Genomic DNA, 22,096 nt, shown 5'->3' with positions numbered 1-22,096 from the left:
TTAGAGGGAGTGTTTGGGTGATTGACACCCCAAACCATGGTTTGGGGTGTCACCTAAACACACCCCAAACCGTGGTTTGGAAAAGTGATTCTGGAGAATAGATTCTGGGGAAAATAGATTCTGGGTGTGTTTGGATGAATCCAAACCGTGGTTTGGAAAAGTGATTCTGGAGAATAGATTCTGGAGAAAATAGATTCTGTGAAGAATAGATTTTGTAAAATAGTGATTCTGAGAAGTGAGAGTGTTTGGATAATTGTTATCAGAAGTACTTTTTATATATACAAATTACTAAAAAAAAGACATAAGTTAATATGATAATTACAGAAAAAATAGATTTTATGATATATTTTAATTTGAATGAATAAAATTGTTAATAATATGTTTTTTACCAACATAATTAATAATACATAAGATAATATAATTAATAAATAATTAATGTGTATATATATTTATAAAATATAAGATTAAATATATTTATAAAAAATATGTTTATAAAAAAAATAACAAGATACATATCATATAGGCCCTCACACTCTCCCTTTTTTCTCCAAAAACAAAAAAAATTTGCTTTTTCCAAAACCATGGTTTTGGTTTTTGGAGGGGGTGTTTGGGTAGATTATTCCCCAAACCATGGTTTGGGGTGTAACCCAAACACACCCTTCATATCTCTTCACTTACCAACTTCTTGCCCATAAACGGAAAAGAATTCGGTTACATTCCGTTACACCCAGAGCATTTCAACATGGAAGGGGCGGAACTTAACGAACGATCATATATATATATATATAAATATATATATATATATAGCGAGAGAGAGAGAGAGAGAGCAGAAGAAAGAAAGCATCCTGTTTGATATCATACATTACCAGAAAATCACCTCCAATGGCAACCTCGTGCTTCTTGCGTTTTCAACTCTCCCACTACTTCTTCTCCTTACCTTCTTCTTCTTCTTCTTCTTGTCGATCTCGTTCTTGCACAAGCCATGCTCAGACTGAGAGCCAGTTCAGAGGAATCAGACTTCCCGGGGCAGCATGTTCCCGCCAAGAAACCTCAAGCCAGAGCTTTCTTCCCCCTCTGGGATTGCGACCCAATGCTCTTGTACCCACGAGTGAGTTCAAGATTCTTGTTGTTTCCATCTCGTCTGTTCTTACTTCTCGCCACAATGTTTGATGAATCTTGCAATCAGTATCATCATTGTGATCCGTTTAATGATTGTAACTACATATGCACTGAAGATTTTTCTCACTGCTTCCGTGTCTGTTCTTATTTCTTGCCATGATATTCCAGGAACATGTTTGGTGAATGACTCTCAGAATCATCATTCTCATCCGTTCAATGAATATAACTTTGTGTGCGTGCGTGTGTAATATATGTGTGTGTGTGTGTGCGCTCGCACTGAAGATTTCCTTTCTTGAACCTAGTTTGTTTTCGAGCAGTAATTTATATAATTATTTCGTTGACTTCTGTAATTAATCATTTCCATTTCAGAAGAAAGCAAGGTGAAGACAGCAGTGCGCAACCAAAACAATGAGGTTCTGAAATGATGCTAACTTCATAATAATTACGAGTTATTATTCTTATATCATTTGGATTTTTCAAGTGTCCTAGACTGAGTAATAACTTGTATGACCAGATAGCAACTGATCAAGTGGGCAGACCATCATATACCTTTCAGTCCTCCTTAAGTGCTAGATTTGGATTAATTTCCTTAATGCTAGGCCTAATTCTTGGTTATGCAGTTAATCAGAAAGAAAGGACAGCCGCTTATGCAGTTATAGAAACAGTAAGCTTCTGCACAATCTTACTCTCAAATCTCTTGAAAACTTAATTTGCTGTTGATCAGAAACTTGTTATTCATGCTTAGAATTTAATCGTTATTTATTATGTTCTGAGATATTACACATATTTTACTGGTTGATGTTCAAATTAGACGAGAAGGGAACTAAAGGAACTGGAAGATCAAATTTCTCTCCTGCAAAGCACCCATGGAGAACAGAATGCCTTGATGAGCATGGAATCTGGTATCTTTAAGCTTTCAGATAAACTCTCAAGAGTTTCAAAGTTGCTGAAAAGCAGGCTTGACGATGATGAACAACTAGAAACCAGAGAGCTCAGGACTGCAAAGGAAGAAGATCTGCAGAAATCAGAGGCCAAGCTCCAAAGTGTGTCCGATGAACTGAGAGATGCTCAGAAGAACAAAGTTATCATGCAGAGAAAATTAGGTCTTGTCCAGAGAGAGTTGGATACTGCCGTTAAAGATTTGAATGCGGAGAAAAAGTTAGTTGCTTCTTTGAAGGATCATGTCCAACTACTGGAGAATCAAGCGGTAAAAGAAAGAGAGCTTAGAAAATCTCTTGAATTGAAGCTGGAGGAGGCTACCGAATTAGTACGTTTAATGAAGGTGAAAGCAAATTTCCTTTTTAATCAACTAAAGGGTTTCAACTCTCGTATTCTCAGCCTTGAAGGTGAAAAAGAGGGTCTTCATAAGCTTCTTGCTGATGAAAGAAGAACATTAACACAGACCCAGAAAAATCTTGAAGATGCACAGAATCAGATCATGAAGCTTGGGCAGGAGAGAGAGGATTTAGAGAGCAAGGCAAATAAACTTGAGAAGGAACTAGATTCTGCCAAGGGTGCGATATTGAGCTTGAAGAGTCAGAAAGTTGTTGGAAATGTTGAAGAGTAAAGTGAAAGCAAGGTCACGGAACAATGCATAGACCTACGTTGTGCACAATTGAGAGATAGATACTGTGAAATGAGTTGTATACAGTAGTTAGTAAGAACAGAAGTTACAGAACAGTTCTTGTTGTCTTCTTTTTGTACTTTTTCTTTATTGTTTCAATTCGATTCGATTCCTCCGGTTTTTTTTTTTTCTTTCAAGAGTAGAGATTATAGAAGATTACAGGACAACCAGATCATCACCAAATATCAACTTTCAACCAATATTCCAAATACTTACCATGCAAAGAAAAGTGACATTTTTTCCCAAGAGAAGTCACCAACTTTTGTTTCTTTCTAAAGGAATATTTTTCCCGGAAAGAAAGGCAATAACTACAGCTCCAATCAAGAGAAAACCCGAAATCAACAGAGCCCAAAACAAAGACACATTACTTTTACCAGAAACAACGCAGCTTGCTATTTCCCAGATATGAAAGAATCCAAATTTCCAAGCTTTTTGAAGAGATCGCAGCTTCCCAGATAGGGAAAATTTTGTAATTTTTAGATCACAAAGGAATAAATTTCAGGATGAAAAAGATGAGGATGTGAATTGGGAAAGCAGGGAAAGAAATTGCAGAGTAAACCCGGCGTGAAAGATGATTGATGCTAACGTGGGCCGGGTGCATTTGCAACTTCTATTACAGCATTTTCTTAAATTTGTTATTAGGCCTCCATGGGTGCTTGTAGTCCAATCATGTAGTCCTCTATTTATGTTTATGCCTATTTTGTTCTTAATATAGGACATAATTATTAAGTTAATTTTAATCATAAATATAAGATCCATTTATCATATTTATTAATTTTTTTTGAATTACTCCTATGGATACTCTTTCAACCATAATCAAGTAAGTGGAGAAAGGAGCCTATTAAGAAAGATCATTATAGTGTTTTAGGAGAAACATGACATATTTTTTATAATTAACTAACTTACCTAACTTTATTAATCTAAATAAATTATTTAAATAAGTGTTATATTAAGGATTAGAGGAGTAATATATAAATAAGCGAATGATATAGATTAAAAATATAATTAACATTTATTAAATGTGTTAAAAATGTAAATCATTTTCCAAACGTAAATAAATCAGGACAAATTTACGCGCCAACCAAAAAAAACAACAAACTCATTATTGAGTCATTAATTTCTCTTAATAAAGCTCATACTCGTTCTACTAATGTATCTATAAGCAAAACAAGAAAAAATAATCATGTATGATATTTATATCACACAATCACAATACTCTCTTGTAGGCCAAAAAGGGGAAAAAGATTTACATTATTCTCTTCCTTATGTGTTCACTTGGCAACAACTTGCACAAAAATGGAAAAAGAATTCGGTTACATTCCGTTGCCACCAAAGTATTTCAACATGGAAGGGGCGGAACTTAACGAACGATCATATATATATATGTATGTGTGTGTAGCAACAGAAGAAAGAAAGCATTCTGTTTGATATCACGTACATTCCCAGAAAATCACCTCCAATGGCAACCTCATGCTTCTTGCGTTTTCAATTCTCCTGCTTCTACTTCCCCTTCCCTTCTTCTTCTTCTTCTGGTCGATCTCGTTCTTGCACAAGCTATGCTCAGACTGAGAGCAAGTTCAGAGGAATCAGAGTTCCCACGGCAGCATTTTGCCGCCAAGAAAACTCAAGCCAGCGCTTTCCTTCTCCACCGGCATTGGGACCCAATGCTCTTGTACCCATTAGTGAGTTCAAAGATTCTCAGCGTTTCCATGTCGTCTGTTTTCTTACTTCTTGCCACGGTATTCCGGAATCAGTTTGATGATTGCCTCTAGGTCTTCATTGTGAATAATCTTGCAATCGGTATCATGATTCTGATCCGTTTAATGAATATAGCTTCATTTGTATGTATGCACTGAAGATTTTTCTTCCTATTTACATGTCTGTTCTTATTTCTTGCTACAATATTCCAGGAATTTAGTTCGGTGAATGACTCTAAGCCTTCATTGTGATGAATCTTGCAGTCAGTATCATCATTCTGCTGCGTTATAATGAATATGACTTCAAGTATATTATATGCACTGAAGAACTTTCTTACTGTTTTCATGTCTGTCCTTATTTATTGCCAAATATTCCAGGAATTAGTTTCGTGAGTTACTCTCTGCATCGTTACTCTGATCCGTTTAATGGATATGAATTTATATGTCTACATATATATGCACTAAAGATTTGCTTTCTTGAACCTATTTTATTACGAGCACTCATCCTTTAATAGTCTATATACTTACTTCATTGACTTCTGCAATTAATCATTTTTGTCTCAGAAGGAGGCAGGGTGAAGACAGCAGTGCACAATCAAAACACTGAGGTTTTCAAATGCTCTGTTAATTTCATAATAATTACGGGTTATTATACTTTTATCATTGGGTTTTCTCAAGTGTTCTAAACTGAGTAATAACTTGTATGAACAGATAGCAACTGATCAAGTGGCCAGATCATTATATACCTATCAGCCTTCCCCAGCTGCTACGTTTGGATTAATTTCCTTACTGCTAGGCCTAGTTCTTGGTTATGCACTCAACCGGAAGGAAAGGGCTGCAGCTTATGAAGTTATAGAAACAGTGAGCTTCTGCACAATCTTACCCTCCAATCTTTTGAAAACTTCGTTTGTTGTCGATCATAAACTTATGATTCATGCTTAGAATTATGGTTTTCGTTATGTTCTGAAATATTATTTATATATTTTACTGGTTGATGTTCAAATTAGATGAAAAGGAAACAAATGGTACTGGAAGATAAAATTTCTTTCCTGCAAAGCAGCTGTGGAGAACAGAATACCTTGATGAACCTGGAATCTGGAATCTCTAGGCTTTCATTTGACCTCTTTCAAGTTTCGAAGTTGATAAAAAACAAGGTTGATGATGATAAACAACAGAAAGTAGAAACCCTAACCAAAGAGCTCAATACTGCAAAGGAAGATCTGCAGATTTCACAGGCCAAGCTCCAATGTTTCACCCAGGAACTGAAAGCTGCTCTGAAGGACAATGCTATCATGCAGAGAAAACTGGGTGTTGTCCCGAGCAAGTTGAATACCGCATCAAAAGATTTGAATGTGGAGAAGATGTTAGTTGCTTCTTTGAAGGATGATGTACAACTACTGGAGGATCAATTGGTAAGAGAGAGAGAGCTTAGAAAATCTCTCGAAATGAATCTGAAGGAGGCTACCGAATCATTAGATGTAATGAACCAGAAAGTAAAGTTCCTCTTTAATCAACTAAAGGATTTCAACTCTCTTATTCTCAACCTTCAAGGTGACAAAGAGGGTGCTCAAAATCTTCTTATAGTTGAAAGAAGAACATCAAGACAGACCCAGAAAAATCTTGAAGATGCGCAGAATCAGATCAAGAAACTTGGACAGGAGAGAGAGTTTTTAGAGAGCAAGGCAAATAAACTTGAGGAGGAACTAGATTGTGCCAAGGGTGAGATATTGAGCTTAAAGAATCAAAAGATTAGTTCTTCAGAAGTTGTTGAAAATGATGAAGGGTAAAGTGAAAGCAAGGTCACTGGAAAATGTATAGAACCACTTTGTGTATAGATGAGACATAGTCGTATTAGACATTGTGAAATGATCTGTATACAGGAATAAGCAAGAGCAGAACAGTTCTTGTTGTCTCATTTTTGAAGATCAATCAAGTTTTTGTGTTAAAGGATCTTAATTGGTTGGTTTTGCTCATTTCACTTCAATAGTTCTTTTCACATCTTTGGTGGTATTTTCTATAGAGTGATTTTCAGATGTTTTTATATTTGAAGTGTTTTGTCTGCCAATTTTATATTTTTAAGAGTAATTCTCTGCTTAATTATTAATGGAAATTGCACTGTAAAGGGACTATTATATTAAAAATCGAAGGTGTAGTATTTTGTTCATTAATTTCTACCGATCATAGAGTGAGCATTTCAAATAAGAAATGAGATGGAAATAATTATTATTAAACTACAGATGACACTAGAAGCAAGAGATGACACATGTATAATTATTATGTTATAAATGCGTGATCCAAGTTGAAGAAACACAAATAATATTAAATGAGATAAATCATCAAAATGATTGGCTTGGCTTGAAATTTCTTATCATTTTTTTTAAACTGATCTTGGCATATTTGCAGACTTAAAATATTCCACAGTAACACTAAGTAGGAAATTTAAATGTTTCTTTTGAAATAATTTAATTATAATTTATCCTTTTATTTTTATAAATATATAAAAATCAATTTTTTACTTTTTATTTGAAATATTTTTAAATAAAAAATTTTATAATACAAATATTAACAATTTAGATTAAAAAAAGAATAAGAAAGATATAAATTCAAATAATTAGGAACCATGGAGGCCGCAATCGCATCCAAATCTCACATTTCTCAAAACGACGAGTAATAACAGTAAACAGCACATTCGTTGTTTCTCTGGTCAGGTTCTGCAAATCGTCCTCGCAAGTCTCAATTCAATCTCGCGTAAAAAGTTCGCTAGCCGGAGAGACCCTTCCAAATCTCAAATATTCTGTTTCTTCTCGATCTCAAGCTATTCATTCAAATTTTCCTCTTTTGAGGCCGGAGCCTGTCTAAAGTATTTGTAGGAATTCGCTGCTGCATCAACCTCCGCAAGAAAGTAGCAATCTTTTCATATTTTTCTGTTTTGTTTACTGTGATTCAATCATGTTTTTCCTTCTTCGGGAAATTATTGGTGACTTTCTTGCACTTGTTTCGCTGTTAAACAGTTATTGCTTCCGGAATCTGGATCTGAGCGTCTATATTTCTGAGTTCGGGTTTGGATGGTGAACTATCCAATGAATGGAATTGAAGATTGAATGCAACTAAGCATGATGATGCTTTATGAGAATTTGGGTTCCTAAAAATCGATCACTTTTCTGAAGAACAAGTGTTCCAGCTTCAATTGTTTAGATTTCAGGTGTTTTGTGGGGATGAGTTGTGTGGTTACGATTCAATTATTCTTATAGGAAATTTTCATCCTCAGGTTTCGGAGATCAGGCGTCTGAGAACTTGCCGTCATGTTCTATGGTGCGGTGGTCTGGGACCCTTGGCTTATTGTTGCTCAAATTGTTTGTCTTCAATGCTTATATTATATAACTCTCGGCTTGTTCTTGTCGATACTTGTCGGGACTCGCGTATCTCGGTTAAGCCTCGTATACTTCTTTGATTATGTGACCATCACCACCTCTACGGTTACTGGTTGGTGTGTTATTGCCTCATTTCTGCTCAGCTCTTTTGCAGGGTAAATATTATTCTTTACTTTCTTGCCTCAATAAGGTTATTGTGATCCTAATTCATGACTATGTAATCAATTTGCCATAATTGATCAAATTATATATTATATTTTGGTCAATAGGTTATAGTTAATCAGTTAGTTTTGAGTGTATGTGTCTATGCTCCTTGACATATCATTTATTGGAATATGAATTCTCCATAATGAACATTTCACATTAATTTCTTAACTTCTCCTGCTCATCTGAACTGCTTGTGACCTAATTCCCATGATACAGATGTGAAATCGAACTTTGTGGATATGGATTTTCTTGAGCTTGTGCATTACTCGTATTGCTTCTCTTTTAACTTTATCTTATTGTTTTGTCTGCATGCTTATAATTGCTATCATTCTGAAATTAATTCTATCTACTGTGCTCAATTTCAGACTGTTTTGGTTAAAATGCACGATATTCAGTCCTCTGTAATATGTAATATTTCCGTATGAACTCTTTGATATATTTTTCTGACACTTTTTTACTTTTAATTATTTACAAAACTAGCATATTTCCTACGCCTTGTTCGAAATTCAGTTAATGGTATAGGAATATATTATAGTGGAAAAAAGAAGACGCCACCTCTAATGATAAACTTAAAGGAAGAGTATCAATCTATTCTACTTTTGTCTATTACATTGTCTCATTTATTGTAAATAGCTATCTTTAAATGTGTAGGTTCTCCTGTTTGGTTATATGACATGTATTTGGTGATCTTCATTTTAGCTTTTTTTTTTTTTTTTTTTGTAATTTATTCACAGTGATACTTGGTGTCTTCCACATCTTTTTAGTGAGTGTATAGTAAGAAAACTTAAACACCACGGGTTTTTTTTCCCACTTTCTAAAACATTATTGGCTGTTATGTCAAGTCATGGAGCTTTGTTACATATGAATGAGAAGGATATCCATCTTTTACTAGGATTTTACATGTCTGCCACTTCTGTTTGAAATATAGCCTATGAACTGTAGTTATTTTTTCCTGCAGTAGGTCAATCTTTCTAAGAGTTGCATACTGTAATAGGTTGAATTTAAATATCAACATTGTGATTGTCAGACCTGGCTGACCTTTATGTTTGCTTATATCTTGTTAACTGAAAATTTCTCACTATTACAGCTTTATAAGGAAATGAAAACATAAACAATAATTGGATTTTGGGGCATATTTGCCCATTTCTTGGGAGATCCAATGCTTCTATGATGTTTTATGATTTTTTTTTGGGTTCGTATTTGGAGGAGGGATGAAGAAAGGCCTTTGTGGCAGTTATGGGGTGTCACGGGGTTTGTATGCCTCTTTTATATTGGTTTGTAGACCTGAATTTTTATGGCTGTTCTGTATTGTACTTACTCTACAATCTTATTTTTGCAGGTCTGTATATATGTTTTATTTAATTGAAAGGGCAAAGAAATGTTTGGATTTTTCAGCCACCCTCTATATCATCCATCTTTTTATATGCATTGTGTATGGAGGTTGGCCATCTTCTATCACTTGGTGGATTGTGAATGGTACTGGGGTTGCTGTCATGGCACTGTTAGGTGAATATCTGTGCATTAAACGTGAGCTCCGGGAGATACCAATAACACGATTTCGTTCAAGTAAGAATCTTGTCATTTAAGGCTGTTTGGCTGACCTGGTTTTGTTGATTTATATGGTTGATTAATTGAGATGTGTTTCATTTGAAGATCTGTCTATGCACATGGTATGTTGTCTTATAAATGTCTTTTATTTGTTTCATGTCATATTTGGGCTGTAACAGTGTCAGATTTGGAGCAGGGTTTTGGCCAAACAAACCCCGCTAAGTTGGGTTAAAACTTCTTGACCCTACACGGCCCTAAGATATCTGAGACCCAATCTTGATCAATGATTATGCTTTTTCAGATCGGGTCTCTTGGCGTGTTTGGTAATAACGTTTTGAACATTTTAGAACTGGACTTCGGTGGGGCAGTCCCTGGCAAAACACTGCTTGTTTTGGTGGTAAATGGTACTTACATTAACCAAATGTGATTATATCAGTGGCGTTGCCATTAAAAAAGAATAATATTATCAGTTTGTCAACCTGGTGTATTGAATACACTGACGATAGACTCATTTTTTGTACTGCCGCTGTCCCCATTTTTTAATTTGTTTTTACCTTTGGAATTCTTATTGTTACACTTTCTGAACATTTTTGCAATGTTAGAACTCATTTCAATTTTGTTTTTATCCAGAGTAAACTGATTTTCTTTCTCTCTGATCGAACTGAACTAACCATGTTGGTTAATTTGTTGTTCTATTCTGCAATTCTTTCTTCCTCTTGAACCTCCAAGATTATTTGGACACATAGATGCATTGGCAAGAAATCAGTTTCATTGCTTTACCTGTGATTTGACTTAACTGAGTTCGTTGCAGATGTTTGATTGACAGTGAGTTGAAATCAAGAATTGTTGTGTTCGGGGATCATAACCGCACCTGATTCTATGCTTTGAATTTGGATGATCTCCCAGATAAAGCCCATGAATTGCATGATTATTCATGCTACTGGAAGAATTACCCTCTCCAACGAATTCTTCCTTGGTTTCTTAGAAAGCATAGATAATCCCACTAGACTAGTACACCATTTTTCAAGAAACACCAAAAACTTTAATGGAAGTAATTCTTTTCCTCCTTATTCTCATTTTCCTTTTCTTCTGTGAGTTTTCTGATCTGTTTATGATCTTAAAAGCGTATGTTAATTTTGTATACTGATAGTCTGCGACAATGATATGTTAATGAGATCTCTTGGTCAATAACATATCTAAAGACTAGGTTGTTGACAGAACACAATAGCATTGTGTGATTCATGTAGCCGATCCCACCTAGTGGGATAAGGCTTGTTGTTATTGTTATTGTATAGCCTGTGACTCCCCCACTCCCCAAGCAAAAAACCAAAGGCAAAGGTTTTTAAAAAATAAAAAAGGTCGGTCTTTCTTTTATATGATTTAGTCCATGGTTTGGTTTGATGCGTTTTGGTGGTTTTCAACATGAAACATATTTGTAATTGCTGGTTTTTGCCGTCACTTAGGATTCTGAAACTGTGGTCCTAGCTGTTAAGGAATAAAAATTTGCATTGTGTGGTCAGGATTCAGGATATTAACAACATCATTGCCTTTAAATTCATCTCCCTCCATCTTCAAATAATCCATCTATCGTGGCCTTTGTTTTTTAGTCATGGAGGTGCATAATATTACTGTTTGAAGGCACATTAATGTATCTGAATAATATGTAGTGGAGAAATAAGTTGATGTGTTCATGGTCAGAAATTTTCTTCTTTCTTTCGGTCTAAAATGGTTTTCCTTCCTGTTTTTCCTGAACAATGTTTTACTTCTTTTTAGAAACCCATTTTTGCTCTTCTCAAGTAAGGGTTGTTTTTCCAGTGATTGATATGCTTGAGATCCAATATGAGCTGGTGACTGTTTCAAAGGTGAATAAAATGATAAATGACGTGTCCTTGGGTGGGTGTCTTGATTAATACCTAATTGTAACAATTTTGAATATAATAGATCAAAATGAAAATTTTAGAATTTATTGTAAGAGATCATGTATCTTGATAAACTTCATTATATTAATTTAGTTTCAATTTTGCGGCCGGATTTGTAAATAATTGTTGATTGTTGAAGCAATCAAATAATTCTAAATGGAATGATATAGTATGGTTAGGTTTATTAAATTTTCTTATATTTTTCTTATAGCTTAAAATCTACCATACATACCTTCTTAAGGTTGGTCAAATGCCAATGGGAGAATCATAATCAAGTTCCACGGAAAAAAAAAATTACAAAATAAGTTTTAGATGTTATTTTTTTTACTGTAGGACTTGTGATTATATGCTACTTAGAATTGCATTAAAGGGTTCGCGAAGGAGGTTGACACATCTAATTGTGTTATGTCGGAATTAATTTACCAAATGGTAGTTGTTACTCTTCTGTTTAAATGCGAGAGTTAAATAGTTACTTTACAAATATTAAGAAAATTAGTAAAGTTAATTATTTATTAAAAAAATGTGTTATGTTAATTTTTTAAATAAAAAATACCCCTTTTAATATGTGCAGTTAATATGTATAGTTGGGATAAAAAATTGTAAAGTAAACTAAGATCTTATATTTAATATCAAAGTAATCTCCTTCATTAGATCTTTGAAATCAGAAGTGTTTTGGAAGGCATCAGGAATTTAAGATATGTTAGAGTGGTGGTCTGGTGGGTTTAGAAACGTAATAAGTATTTAATGAAGTGAGTATTATGGAAGGACTCAGGATATGTTGGAATTTTGGAATGATGGGTCAAAAATGTAATAGCTGCTTGTGGCTGCTAAGGCACTCAGTGATATAAAGCAGTTGGCTTATCTCTAGAGAACATAACTAAAGAAATTAGGAGATTTTGTATTGGATTGAAACGCCAGAATTGATCAAACCTATTGGGAGGCTAACGATTGTGCTCATTGACACAGAAAGTTAAATGCAAAACGTTCCGTTGGTTCCTTTTACTATCCCCTTCAGCATTGTAAGGATTTGAGTGATTTGGACTTGGTTTTTTTTATGTGTTTTGTTCTTCCTGTAACCATAACTTCTATTTTCCTTTTAAAACAAAGACTGCCATGCATCCATTTCTTTCAAAATTTACATGGGAATGAAGCCCTACAAATATCTCAGTTGGCCGTTGGACGCTCTTTTCTTTTGACCCACAAAGAAGAATCACTCCTGAATCGAGACTAGGCCTCTCACTGTCTCTGCTGTAACGAAGCGCAAACCCATAAACTTTGGGATTCTGTCACAGACCAGAATCTCTGCAGAGCCAACTGACTAAAGATGTTGTTAGTTATCAATCTATGTCCTTAAAATGGAACAAGAGGCTGAGCTTCTCAAGGAATTGAAATGGCAGCCACAGCTTCTGCTACAGTGAGATACAGTCCTTTCTCGTCAAAAGACTCCAAAACTTTTGACTGATGTAGCTTCTCCATCACAGTTCCAACCGGATTTACCAACACAAGCTGCATAACATATTCTAACATTGAGGAAACTTGCTTATTTTTGGAAATTTGGTTATTTTTATATTCTTTCGACCTCAAAGAACTGCTATATTAACTATACCTGAATTGATCTTTTTTCCAGTATCCTTCTAAGTTCACAAAGTGCGTCGAGCCCACTTGTGTCTATGGCTGTAACAGCTGATAAAATAATATGGTTAGTCCGAATAACCGTGGAACCTTAAACAAATGACGTCTCAACATGGATCCCTTTATGGGAGAAGTGTAGAGAGAAATACACACAAATAATATTCATTATTATATATCTATCTCTTCTCTTCTCTATCTTCCACTTTAGGTAAGTCAGTTTGATACAAAGGCGTAACAATTTTGGTCCATAAAATATACCTGTTATGTCTAAAATTAAGCAGGTCAATGTACTTTCTTTGTTTGCTTTCACACGCTCTTCCTCTTCTCGTACCCATCTCAGTATTCTGAAACAGGACAAGTTCTTCACCAGAATTACTAAAGAGAAGTATATCCCCAATGTATTGAACTTGAAGTTCTACAAATAGTCTTCCCTTACCTTTCTTGCAGATAAGTTGAATTAGCAAAGTAAATGGGTGATTCAACAGCAAGGATGAGAAATGAAGGAATCCTTGAAGCTTCTTTGTATTGGTTTAGGTTATGATATATCTGTGTTCCTGGAATATTTCCCAAAACCAGAGTGTTTGGTCGAGTTACATGGAGTAGGATCTTGAAGATAGATATTCCCACCTGCACAAATTGAACAAGCCAATGAACATTTATCATTCACAAAACGTATCAATACATGTTTCCTTTTCTGACAGTTATTAGTTAATCTAAATGGATATAGAAAACTTACTGCTATGCCAAGGCCGAGAGGTACTGAGATGAACACCACACCAAAGAAGGAACATAAACAAGCTAAGAAGTCAATCTTGTCAACCTTCCACAATTTATATGCAGCTTGGAAATCTATTAGTCCAATTACAGCGGAGATTATAATGGCTGCTAAGACAACGTTTGGTGTGTAACGAAACAGTGGCATGAGAAATAGAAGAGTCACTAGAACAGCTGAAGCCATGATTATGTTTGAAACTGTTGTCTTTGCTCCAGCATTGACATTAACAGCCGATCGTGAGAAAGATCCTGCAAGTTTATTATTCACACCAGAAAGTGAGATTTTCTCAAACATTGCTGATGATTTCAAGATATAACTAAAAAGCATGTTTGGTTTTAGGTTTGATGGTTTCCAACGTGAAACCACATAAGCACTAAGATTCAACTGGTCATACATACAAGTAGAATCAAAATCGTTACCTGTTGTGACGTAACATGAAGTACAACAACCGACTATGTTCATGATTCCGATGGCCATCATTTCTTTGTTTCCATCCACTTGGTAATTGAAAAGTGTAGCAAATGTCCTTCCCACTGCTATTCCTTCCTGAAACAAAAGATTATATGTTCTAGTCTGTGTGTTTATCAGAAACTTTTTCTAGGACATGAAAAAGTTTCCGGGTATAAGACATTACAGTGAGAGACAATATTCCGGTAACAATCCCAGTTTTGATAGTGAGTGCTAAATATTGACCATTGAAGTATAACATGTTTGATGATGGTGGATTAACGCCCTCTGGCAAGTGGCCAATCTGTCATAAGAAAAGAAAACGAAGGAAAATATTAGAATTTCATGTCCTTTTTAGTGTTAAAAATCCTAATGAAAATGGGCTTTCTTACAATTGCAATTTCATGAGCTTTATTTCTGAGACAGTACACCAGAAGTGTTGATAGAATAACTGATGTCAAGGGGGCAGCTGCTGAAACCCAGAATAGTTTTGGTTTCTTCAAGCTCTGTTTCAATTTTCAGAATTTCAAACTTTGACAAGCTAAATACTAATAAAAAAGTAAATAACACTATAATATATATATATATATATATATATATATTGTAGAGACTTACAATGTGTCTCGTTATCAACAGAAAGGCCAGGAAGCCGACTCCCAGGGTAACGGTTTGCCATGACCACTGAACAAGATGCTCATATACTTTAATGAACAATCTTTGTAAATTAGCATAGTATTAAAATATAACTCTTTTATAAAGTTGACTCTTTTATGCACTTTATTGAAAAACTTATAGAATCTGAAAATGGAAATAAAAAGGTCACTTGATTCTCCTGGAGAGAAAAAAAACCCGAATTAGATTCTCCGATATAATTCTAAAGTAAAACAAGAGTTACCTTACTTTCGACTCACAGTTCCAGAGCATAATCATGATTTCTTAAAGTTAACTTTACTCTTAAAAAGTTCAGTCTATCTAAGTATTTGTGCATCTCTCTATATGCCTTTTGTTGCTATTAAAGGTTATTAAGATCAGAAGCATGTTTCATAATTTGACTGAAAAGTGAAGTTTTAGATATACCTCGCTTCTTTGTTTAAATACAGAGGTCAAAACAGGAACTATTTGCATCTTGTTTGTGAAATTCACAATTCCAAGCATCCCTTTAAGCTGTTGAAGTGACACGATGATGGCTGCACCCGCCATGAAACCAACCAGCGTCGGTTTTGAGAGGAAATCAATTATAAATCCTAATCTGCATAGTTATCAGAACACAAGTTTCAAGTCATCACTGTCTATAATAATAGCTGAATTATGTTTAGGGAGCTCAACATTTTGAACTTTTTATTTGTTACCTACCGAGAATTTAAGTAAATATTTACCTCAATTAGTTTTTAAAGGTGTAACAATTAACACTTGCTATTTTATGGAACATTTCATATTAGCATAATTATATATAACCCCCATAACTTTTTCAAATCAGAAAACCCCATTGACCTATGAAACATGACAGAAAATCCTCTAAAGTTTGTTTGTTTGTTTTGGCAACTAAACCCTCACTTTGAGTTAGGTGTAAACAATAAATAACTCCTTAACTTTTATGCAAATAAATCGAACCAGTTTGCGTGATTATCTTTAAAATGAAACCTAAAACTCACCCTATTTGGATGATCCAAATTTAATATTTTGTCCTTTTTTATTTTTTTGAAATAATTATTTTAATGGGTATAGAATCTAAAACAAAAATAATATCTTAAATATCATTTTTTAAAAAAAATAATTTTTATTTTTCAAAATAATTAGTTAAAAATATTAAATCTATACTTCCTATATCAAATTTAGACAGTCCAAAGGACATGAGGGTTGGGTGCTCATTCCAAACCGCTTGAAAATATCTCTCCTATTATATAATATTGTACTATGGGTAAAACAACATATAAATTATTGAACGATGAGATTATTTATATAAATTTAAAGGTTTACAAGGTTTCTTATCAAGTTTTAGATATCAAAAGAGCTATTGGTATATGGTTGAAAATTAGGTATAACTTAGCTTTGTCTGAACCATAAACCCTACACCATATAAGAATCTGGTTTTGTTTAAACTATACATATTTCCTCTGCTATTTTTTTTTTTATACAAAATTCAGGTTTTTGAATTAGTCAAGTCGTTTTTATTAAATTCAGTTTGAGGTTATCTAAATATTAATATATTTTTATCAATTTTACCTCTAATTAATTATAATATTCTTTTGTGATTTTTTTTTTTACTATTTCTCTCTTATGCCTACCCTCTTATGAATAAGGGTATTTTTTTTAAAAAAATGCATTTTTACATATCTATTCTTTTAATTAATGTTAACAAATTTTTTAAACCACGCAATTTTTTTTTTACCTAATACAATTTCATAATTTAGATCTTATTAAAAAAAAGACTAAAAGTTAAGTGTCCATTAGTTGGTTGTCCTCTAAGAGTTGAGGTTTCAATAGTTATGCTTTTACAACACCTAACTCAATTTACACTTTCTTGCATGTGTTCCAAGTAATTTTAAAAGTAATGACTTATGAAGGTATTAAAAAAAATGAAAAAGAACTCTTTTCACTCAAAAAAATGAAAAAGAAAAAAGAAATAGTTTGATGACCATTAAGATTTCACAATGGGCACAGAAGTGAGAGGTGAAAAATTATCTGTATAAAAATAGTTATTGAGATAGAAGAAGCATTTTACACAATCCAATATGTCATTAGATATCTTATACCGCTAAGTTCCCGTCATTTTCTCCTTTTTTCAGGGGGAGCCTGATAACGAAGGATTTATGGTTCAGGAAAGATACGATAATTTCTGCAAATATAAACCCAAAAAAAGTTGAAAAAACAGAGAAAGCAAAGATTTAATACCTTAATATACCCAGAGAAGCTTGGAATACGCCAGCAAAGAAAGTGGAAGTAAGGGCTAATTTGAGATAGAGAGTTGGAAAATGAACAAAAGAAACTGATTCGCTTAACATTGATCCCATAACCAAAGACGCAATTGAAACAGGGCCAACACCCACATGTCTTGAGCTCCCAAGCAAAGAATATATTAATGGAGGAACGAAGCTGGAATCTGCATGATCATAAACATAAACATAACTTCAGAAACCAGATTCACCATATTAACACAATCTCTAACTCAAATGCTATCTGGAAAAACATAGGATACTAACATAGTCCAATTATGGGCGGCAAATTCGCAAGCTTCGCATAACTGATTCCCTACAGAAACCAAAACAAGGTCAAGAAATTTTTCAATCTGGTTTAGTTTTTAAACAGATTGACCTTTGATGAAACAGAGCACTGTATGTTAAAACAGGGGAAGCTCCATAAGTATGAGACATGTCAGGGTACTAAACCGCCATGCATGATCAAAATGAACAATGAACAATGAACGAGAATTCTGGATTTAGAAAGAGATTCATAAGATAGAGAGAGAATGAGGAATCTTTTTGGGACCTGAGGAATGGCTAAACTGGCAATGGTGAGGCCAGAGACGATATCAGAACGGAGAAATCTGAGATTATACTTAGGCGCCCATTGAAAGATGGGGAAGAGAAATTGAATGCCCAGAAGCAATTTTCTGAGCCAACTTTGATTCTTGAATCTGAACAAAGGATCATCTGGGAAGAATATCTCAGAGATCCTATGCTTTAGTTTTTGAAGTGTGGTTTGGTGGGGAGGCAAGCGAACAGAGTGAATTTGGAGAGGCATGTGGTTTTGGATTTTGATAGTGGTTTCATGGCAATCAAAATGATCGACTCTGGTGTTGGAGTTCAACCCCATTTCGTTTTGCAAAAATAGAAACAAAGTCTGATTCTGAAGAACAAAGAAAGAAGAGAACTCGGGATTTATAGAGAAGGAAGAAGATGACAGGTAACTTTCTTGTGGGAGGTTACAGGTAGTTGTCGTTAATGGCATGTAGGGGCAGTTTAGTCAAATTATTCTGTTTATGAGTCATTCATTTAGTTGAATTTAGTCAATTTATAAAATGTATTTTAAAAATGTTTTAAAATTTAATTTAATCAATTTTTAAAAAAAAAATTTTGTCCTTATTGATTACCTACTATAATACTCCTCCGATCCTTATTATAAGACCCAATTTGACTTTTTATTTGGTCCTAATTATAAGACCCAATCCATTTTCTCTCTTATATTTATGTATTTTTTCCAAGATAATCCTTCTAATAATGATAGTTTTAGCCAATATACTTAATTAGCAAGGATATTTTAGAAATAACAACACTTATTTATTATAAATAACCAACTTAACTTACTTCCTTAATCTCCTCAAATAAGTCAATTGGGTCTTATAATTAGGACCGGAGGAGTACTATATTAATTATACTTGTTTTTCTATTTGTTCTCTCACCATCTTCCTATAAATAAGAGTATTTTCTAAAAATAAATATGTTTAAATATTTATTATTTTTAATCAATTTTGAATAACTTCTTAATTTATAGTTATTTGTTATATATTCCGGAGAGAGTAGTTATTAAATTTGACAAATAAGTTATTCTATTGATAATTTATTAATAAAATGATTTTTTATAAAAATTTATCAACTACGTCTATAATATTACATGTTGATTAGATTTATTAAATCATTAGTTCCATTTTCTTTTTAGATGAAAAAAATCATTAGTTCTCTATTTTACCGGAATTTCATTACATCTAATTAAGTATAAATATAATTATACATTTTTTAAATTTAGTCATTTAAGTTACATAAAGAAACAATTTATTTACCACCACCACTAGTTGTTAGATTGAGTAGAAAAAACTTAATGCTCCTAAAAAAGTTTAGGGGTATGAATTTTGTGAATTAGAAAATTACACTAGAAGAGTTACTTCCTATTTAGACCTATAAAGCTTGAATTTAGAGTAATTAATAACATTGAAAATCACATAGTTGGATACCAAAACAAATCTGTTTAGCTCATAAAAATTGGTTCAATTGGAAAAACCCATTTTAAAAAATGATGCAAGGACTTTGTTGATTCATAATATGTGAGTAATTTTATAAAATGTGAAAACTGCTCTAGTCCTAATAATTTATTGGAATTGAAATTAACTACTTTTTTAAAAAAAGAAAAATATCTAATTTTTTTGAATAAAAAACTATTCAGCATTTATAATATTATTATATTATATAATAATATAATATACCCCCGCGATGCAAAGAAGTATTCGATCAAGCGCATCAATTGGCGTGAAACTTTGAAAAGTGGTGTTTATACAAAACCAAACCATTGTTTGGAAAATAGTTTTTAAAGAATAGATTTTAAAAAAATAGATTTTGTGAAAAAATGACTCTGATAAAATTAAAGTATTTGAATTGTTATTATCAAAAACAATTTTTATATGTGTAAATTATTAAAAAGTGTATAAATTAATATGATAATTACGTAAAAGATAGATTTTATAATATGTTTTAATTTGAAGGAATAAAATTGTTTATAATATATTTTTTACCAATATAATTAATAGTATATAAAATAATATAATTAATAAATAATTAATATGTGTATATATATTTATAAAATATGAGATTAAATATGTTTATAGAAAAATAAGTGAGGAGTGTTAAGATCATATTACTGTTGGAATCTACTCTGACAGATATAATCATACTCTCCAATTTGAGTCAAAAGTAGAATAGATTCATTTTTTCTGAAAGCATGGTTTTGCGTCCAAAACCTTGGTTTGTTTATTTTCTTCTTATTTGGGAAAATTTTTGACCCAAACCATGGTTTTGGTCATTTGCCATATAACTAGTTTTTTTTTAATATAAAAGTTAATTTAGTATTTAATTTGGTTTCAAATATAATATTTTAATATATTTTGTCTCTTATCTATTTTTTTAAAACAGTCCTTATAATTACATATATTAAAGGTTACATCAAATGGTAGTTCAAACTAATACATATGAGTGGCAAGGGCATTTTAAAAATGACAATACATATTTATTACAAATAGTTAATTTAACTGATTTTCTTAATTTTTTTAAAATTATTCAGTTGGGTTTTATATTAAGCACATTGGATAATATAAGATAAGTATGTGAGAAATATTTTATCTCAGTTTATATCAAATACTCTTATAAGTGATTCCAAATGGGGTTTTAGTGCTTGTGCTTCATAAAGATAGATATGTTATAAATATTAAGAAACAAATCGGTGAAAAATACGTGCTTATATAATTATCAATGACAGCTTATTGCAATTAGTTATGTCCCCCTCCTTGCACTTTTTTCCAGTTAATTGACCGACATTTTTAGTACATTCCGTAGAATTTTTGTCTAAATTGTTTGTACAATAGGCATTGAGGTTCGTACTAAAACATTGACATCAAGTATAAAATCATCACAACAAAAAGTTCCAAGATACTACTATATGTGCTTAAACAAAAAAAAAAAAGCTTCAAGGTTAAAACATTTGTGACAAAAAAGCTATAAAAATTAAAAAATAAATAAATTTATGAATCTCAGTTTTCACCTTTTAAGAATGGGATGTAAAAGATCCTTTACGAGAATATAATGAAGGGAAAAAGTTTTAGATGTAAAATATTGTTTCTGCCTTTAAATTGGAAGTTTGTAATAAAATAAAATAATAATTGTTGAATAATAAAAAATAACAGATATTTTATATCTTATTTTTTGTATAACGAAAAAAGACTTTCTCTTTTCCATAAATGGTTGATACCAAATAGAGCTTAAACTACTTTCAAGCATTAATATCAATAGATTTCAATATGAATATAAAATAATGCAATCAATCAATAATGGTCGTAATATTTTAACTTTGCATGGGGCGGAGTTGCATAAGGCGCACAATTTCTAATTTGTATTTATATGCCAAAAGTAATTGACTTACAGCTTTTTCAAAGGATTAAAGCATGTAGTACTACCTTCTGTCCTAATTATAAGACCTTATTTATAGGCTACAAACGATGTCTTCTAAGTAGGACTGGATGTAGTATTATGTTATCTCCTTCTTTAATAATAAGAAGAACATTCTTTATTATTTTTAATTGAAAAGGTTCTAAAATACTGAAACGAACCATTATATTTCGACATTTATTAACATGAAAATCACCTATTTAAATCACAAAAATTCTCATAATTGTTATCTTTTCTAAATAAAAGCCAATATAATTCAAAGTTAGTTTTTGATGGGTTTATCTTTGGATAGTTGTAAACAGAACAATTCACAGGCACATGCGCGTCCACACACACAAACACACATTACAATTAATCAAAAGAACCTTTTCTAATATTAATTCTTGAACCTACAAAGGGAGTATACAACTTTTCCATGTACAAAATAGTGTTCGATCCAAATAATATATGAGACTGTTTTTCCACTAGAGCATATGTCAAACATAATTTAGTCAAACTGTTAGATAGCATAAATTCATAAGAAAGTAAATACATAGAGCACAAATTAATTGAGTTTTACGTAATTGGGGGACCTACATGAAAGAGAAGGATAAAATCCAGAAAACTGTTCAGTATGGATTCTCCACAATTGCTGAATACTATTCAGGAGCATGTGACAGAGAGAAATCGGAGAGTGGACCAAGTACATCTCATTTTTTCAAACATCCTGATTTTTTCTGTACTTTTATCGTAATGCTCCCTTCGGCCTCTCTACTAGATAAGTCATTGAGATATTATATTATATTCAATTCCAAATATAAGATTTCAATTTAATTTATTTCTTATAGT

The 22,096-nt window shown here is 32.6% G+C and overlaps 3 protein-coding genes across 3 annotated transcripts; 2 read left to right on the top strand and 1 right to left on the bottom strand.

Moving 5' to 3' along the window:
* The first annotated feature begins 882 nt into the window (after nucleotides 1-882).
* Nucleotides 883-2,686, top strand: LOC114728956 (MAR-binding filament-like protein 1). The gene is made up of 4 exons (XM_028915899.1): nucleotides 883-1,108; nucleotides 1,489-1,532; nucleotides 1,634-1,783; nucleotides 1,931-2,686. Exons 1-4 carry the CDS (start codon nucleotides 883-885, stop codon nucleotides 2,684-2,686), a joined length of 1,176 nt encoding a protein of 391 aa, XP_028771732.1.
* Nucleotides 2,687-7,113: 4,427 nt separating this feature from the next.
* Nucleotides 7,114-10,812, top strand: LOC114728978 (protein SYS1 homolog). Its single transcript, XM_028915921.1, has 4 exons — nucleotides 7,114-7,342; nucleotides 7,452-7,966; nucleotides 9,358-9,584; nucleotides 10,378-10,812. The coding sequence occupies exons 2-4, from the start codon at nucleotides 7,743-7,745 to the stop codon at nucleotides 10,383-10,385; spliced, it is 459 nt and encodes a 152-aa protein (XP_028771754.1). The 5' UTR covers nucleotides 7,114-7,342; nucleotides 7,452-7,742; the 3' UTR covers nucleotides 10,386-10,812.
* Nucleotides 10,813-12,846: 2,034 nt separating this feature from the next.
* Nucleotides 12,847-18,168, bottom strand: LOC114728976 (probable sulfate transporter 3.4). Its single transcript, XM_028915919.1, has 13 exons — nucleotides 17,826-18,168; nucleotides 17,540-17,588; nucleotides 17,232-17,439; nucleotides 15,417-15,588; nucleotides 14,955-15,020; nucleotides 14,732-14,845; nucleotides 14,527-14,643; nucleotides 14,312-14,438; nucleotides 13,854-14,140; nucleotides 13,554-13,744; nucleotides 13,376-13,461; nucleotides 13,092-13,168; nucleotides 12,847-12,991 (listed from the first exon to the last, which is right to left on the bottom strand). The coding sequence occupies exons 1-13, from the start codon at nucleotides 18,150-18,152 to the stop codon at nucleotides 12,863-12,865; spliced, it is 1,950 nt and encodes a 649-aa protein (XP_028771752.1). The 5' UTR covers nucleotides 18,153-18,168; the 3' UTR covers nucleotides 12,847-12,862.
* Between the last annotated feature and the right edge of the window lie 3,928 nt (nucleotides 18,169-22,096).

This window comes from Neltuma alba, unplaced genomic scaffold (assembly GCF_004799145.2).
Source record: "Neltuma alba isolate B1F8T4 unplaced genomic scaffold, ASM479914v2 tig00012586_pilon, whole genome shotgun sequence".
NCBI lineage: Eukaryota > Viridiplantae > Streptophyta > Magnoliopsida > Fabales > Fabaceae > Neltuma > Neltuma alba.
This window is presented reverse-complemented; position numbering and strand designations above follow the sequence as displayed.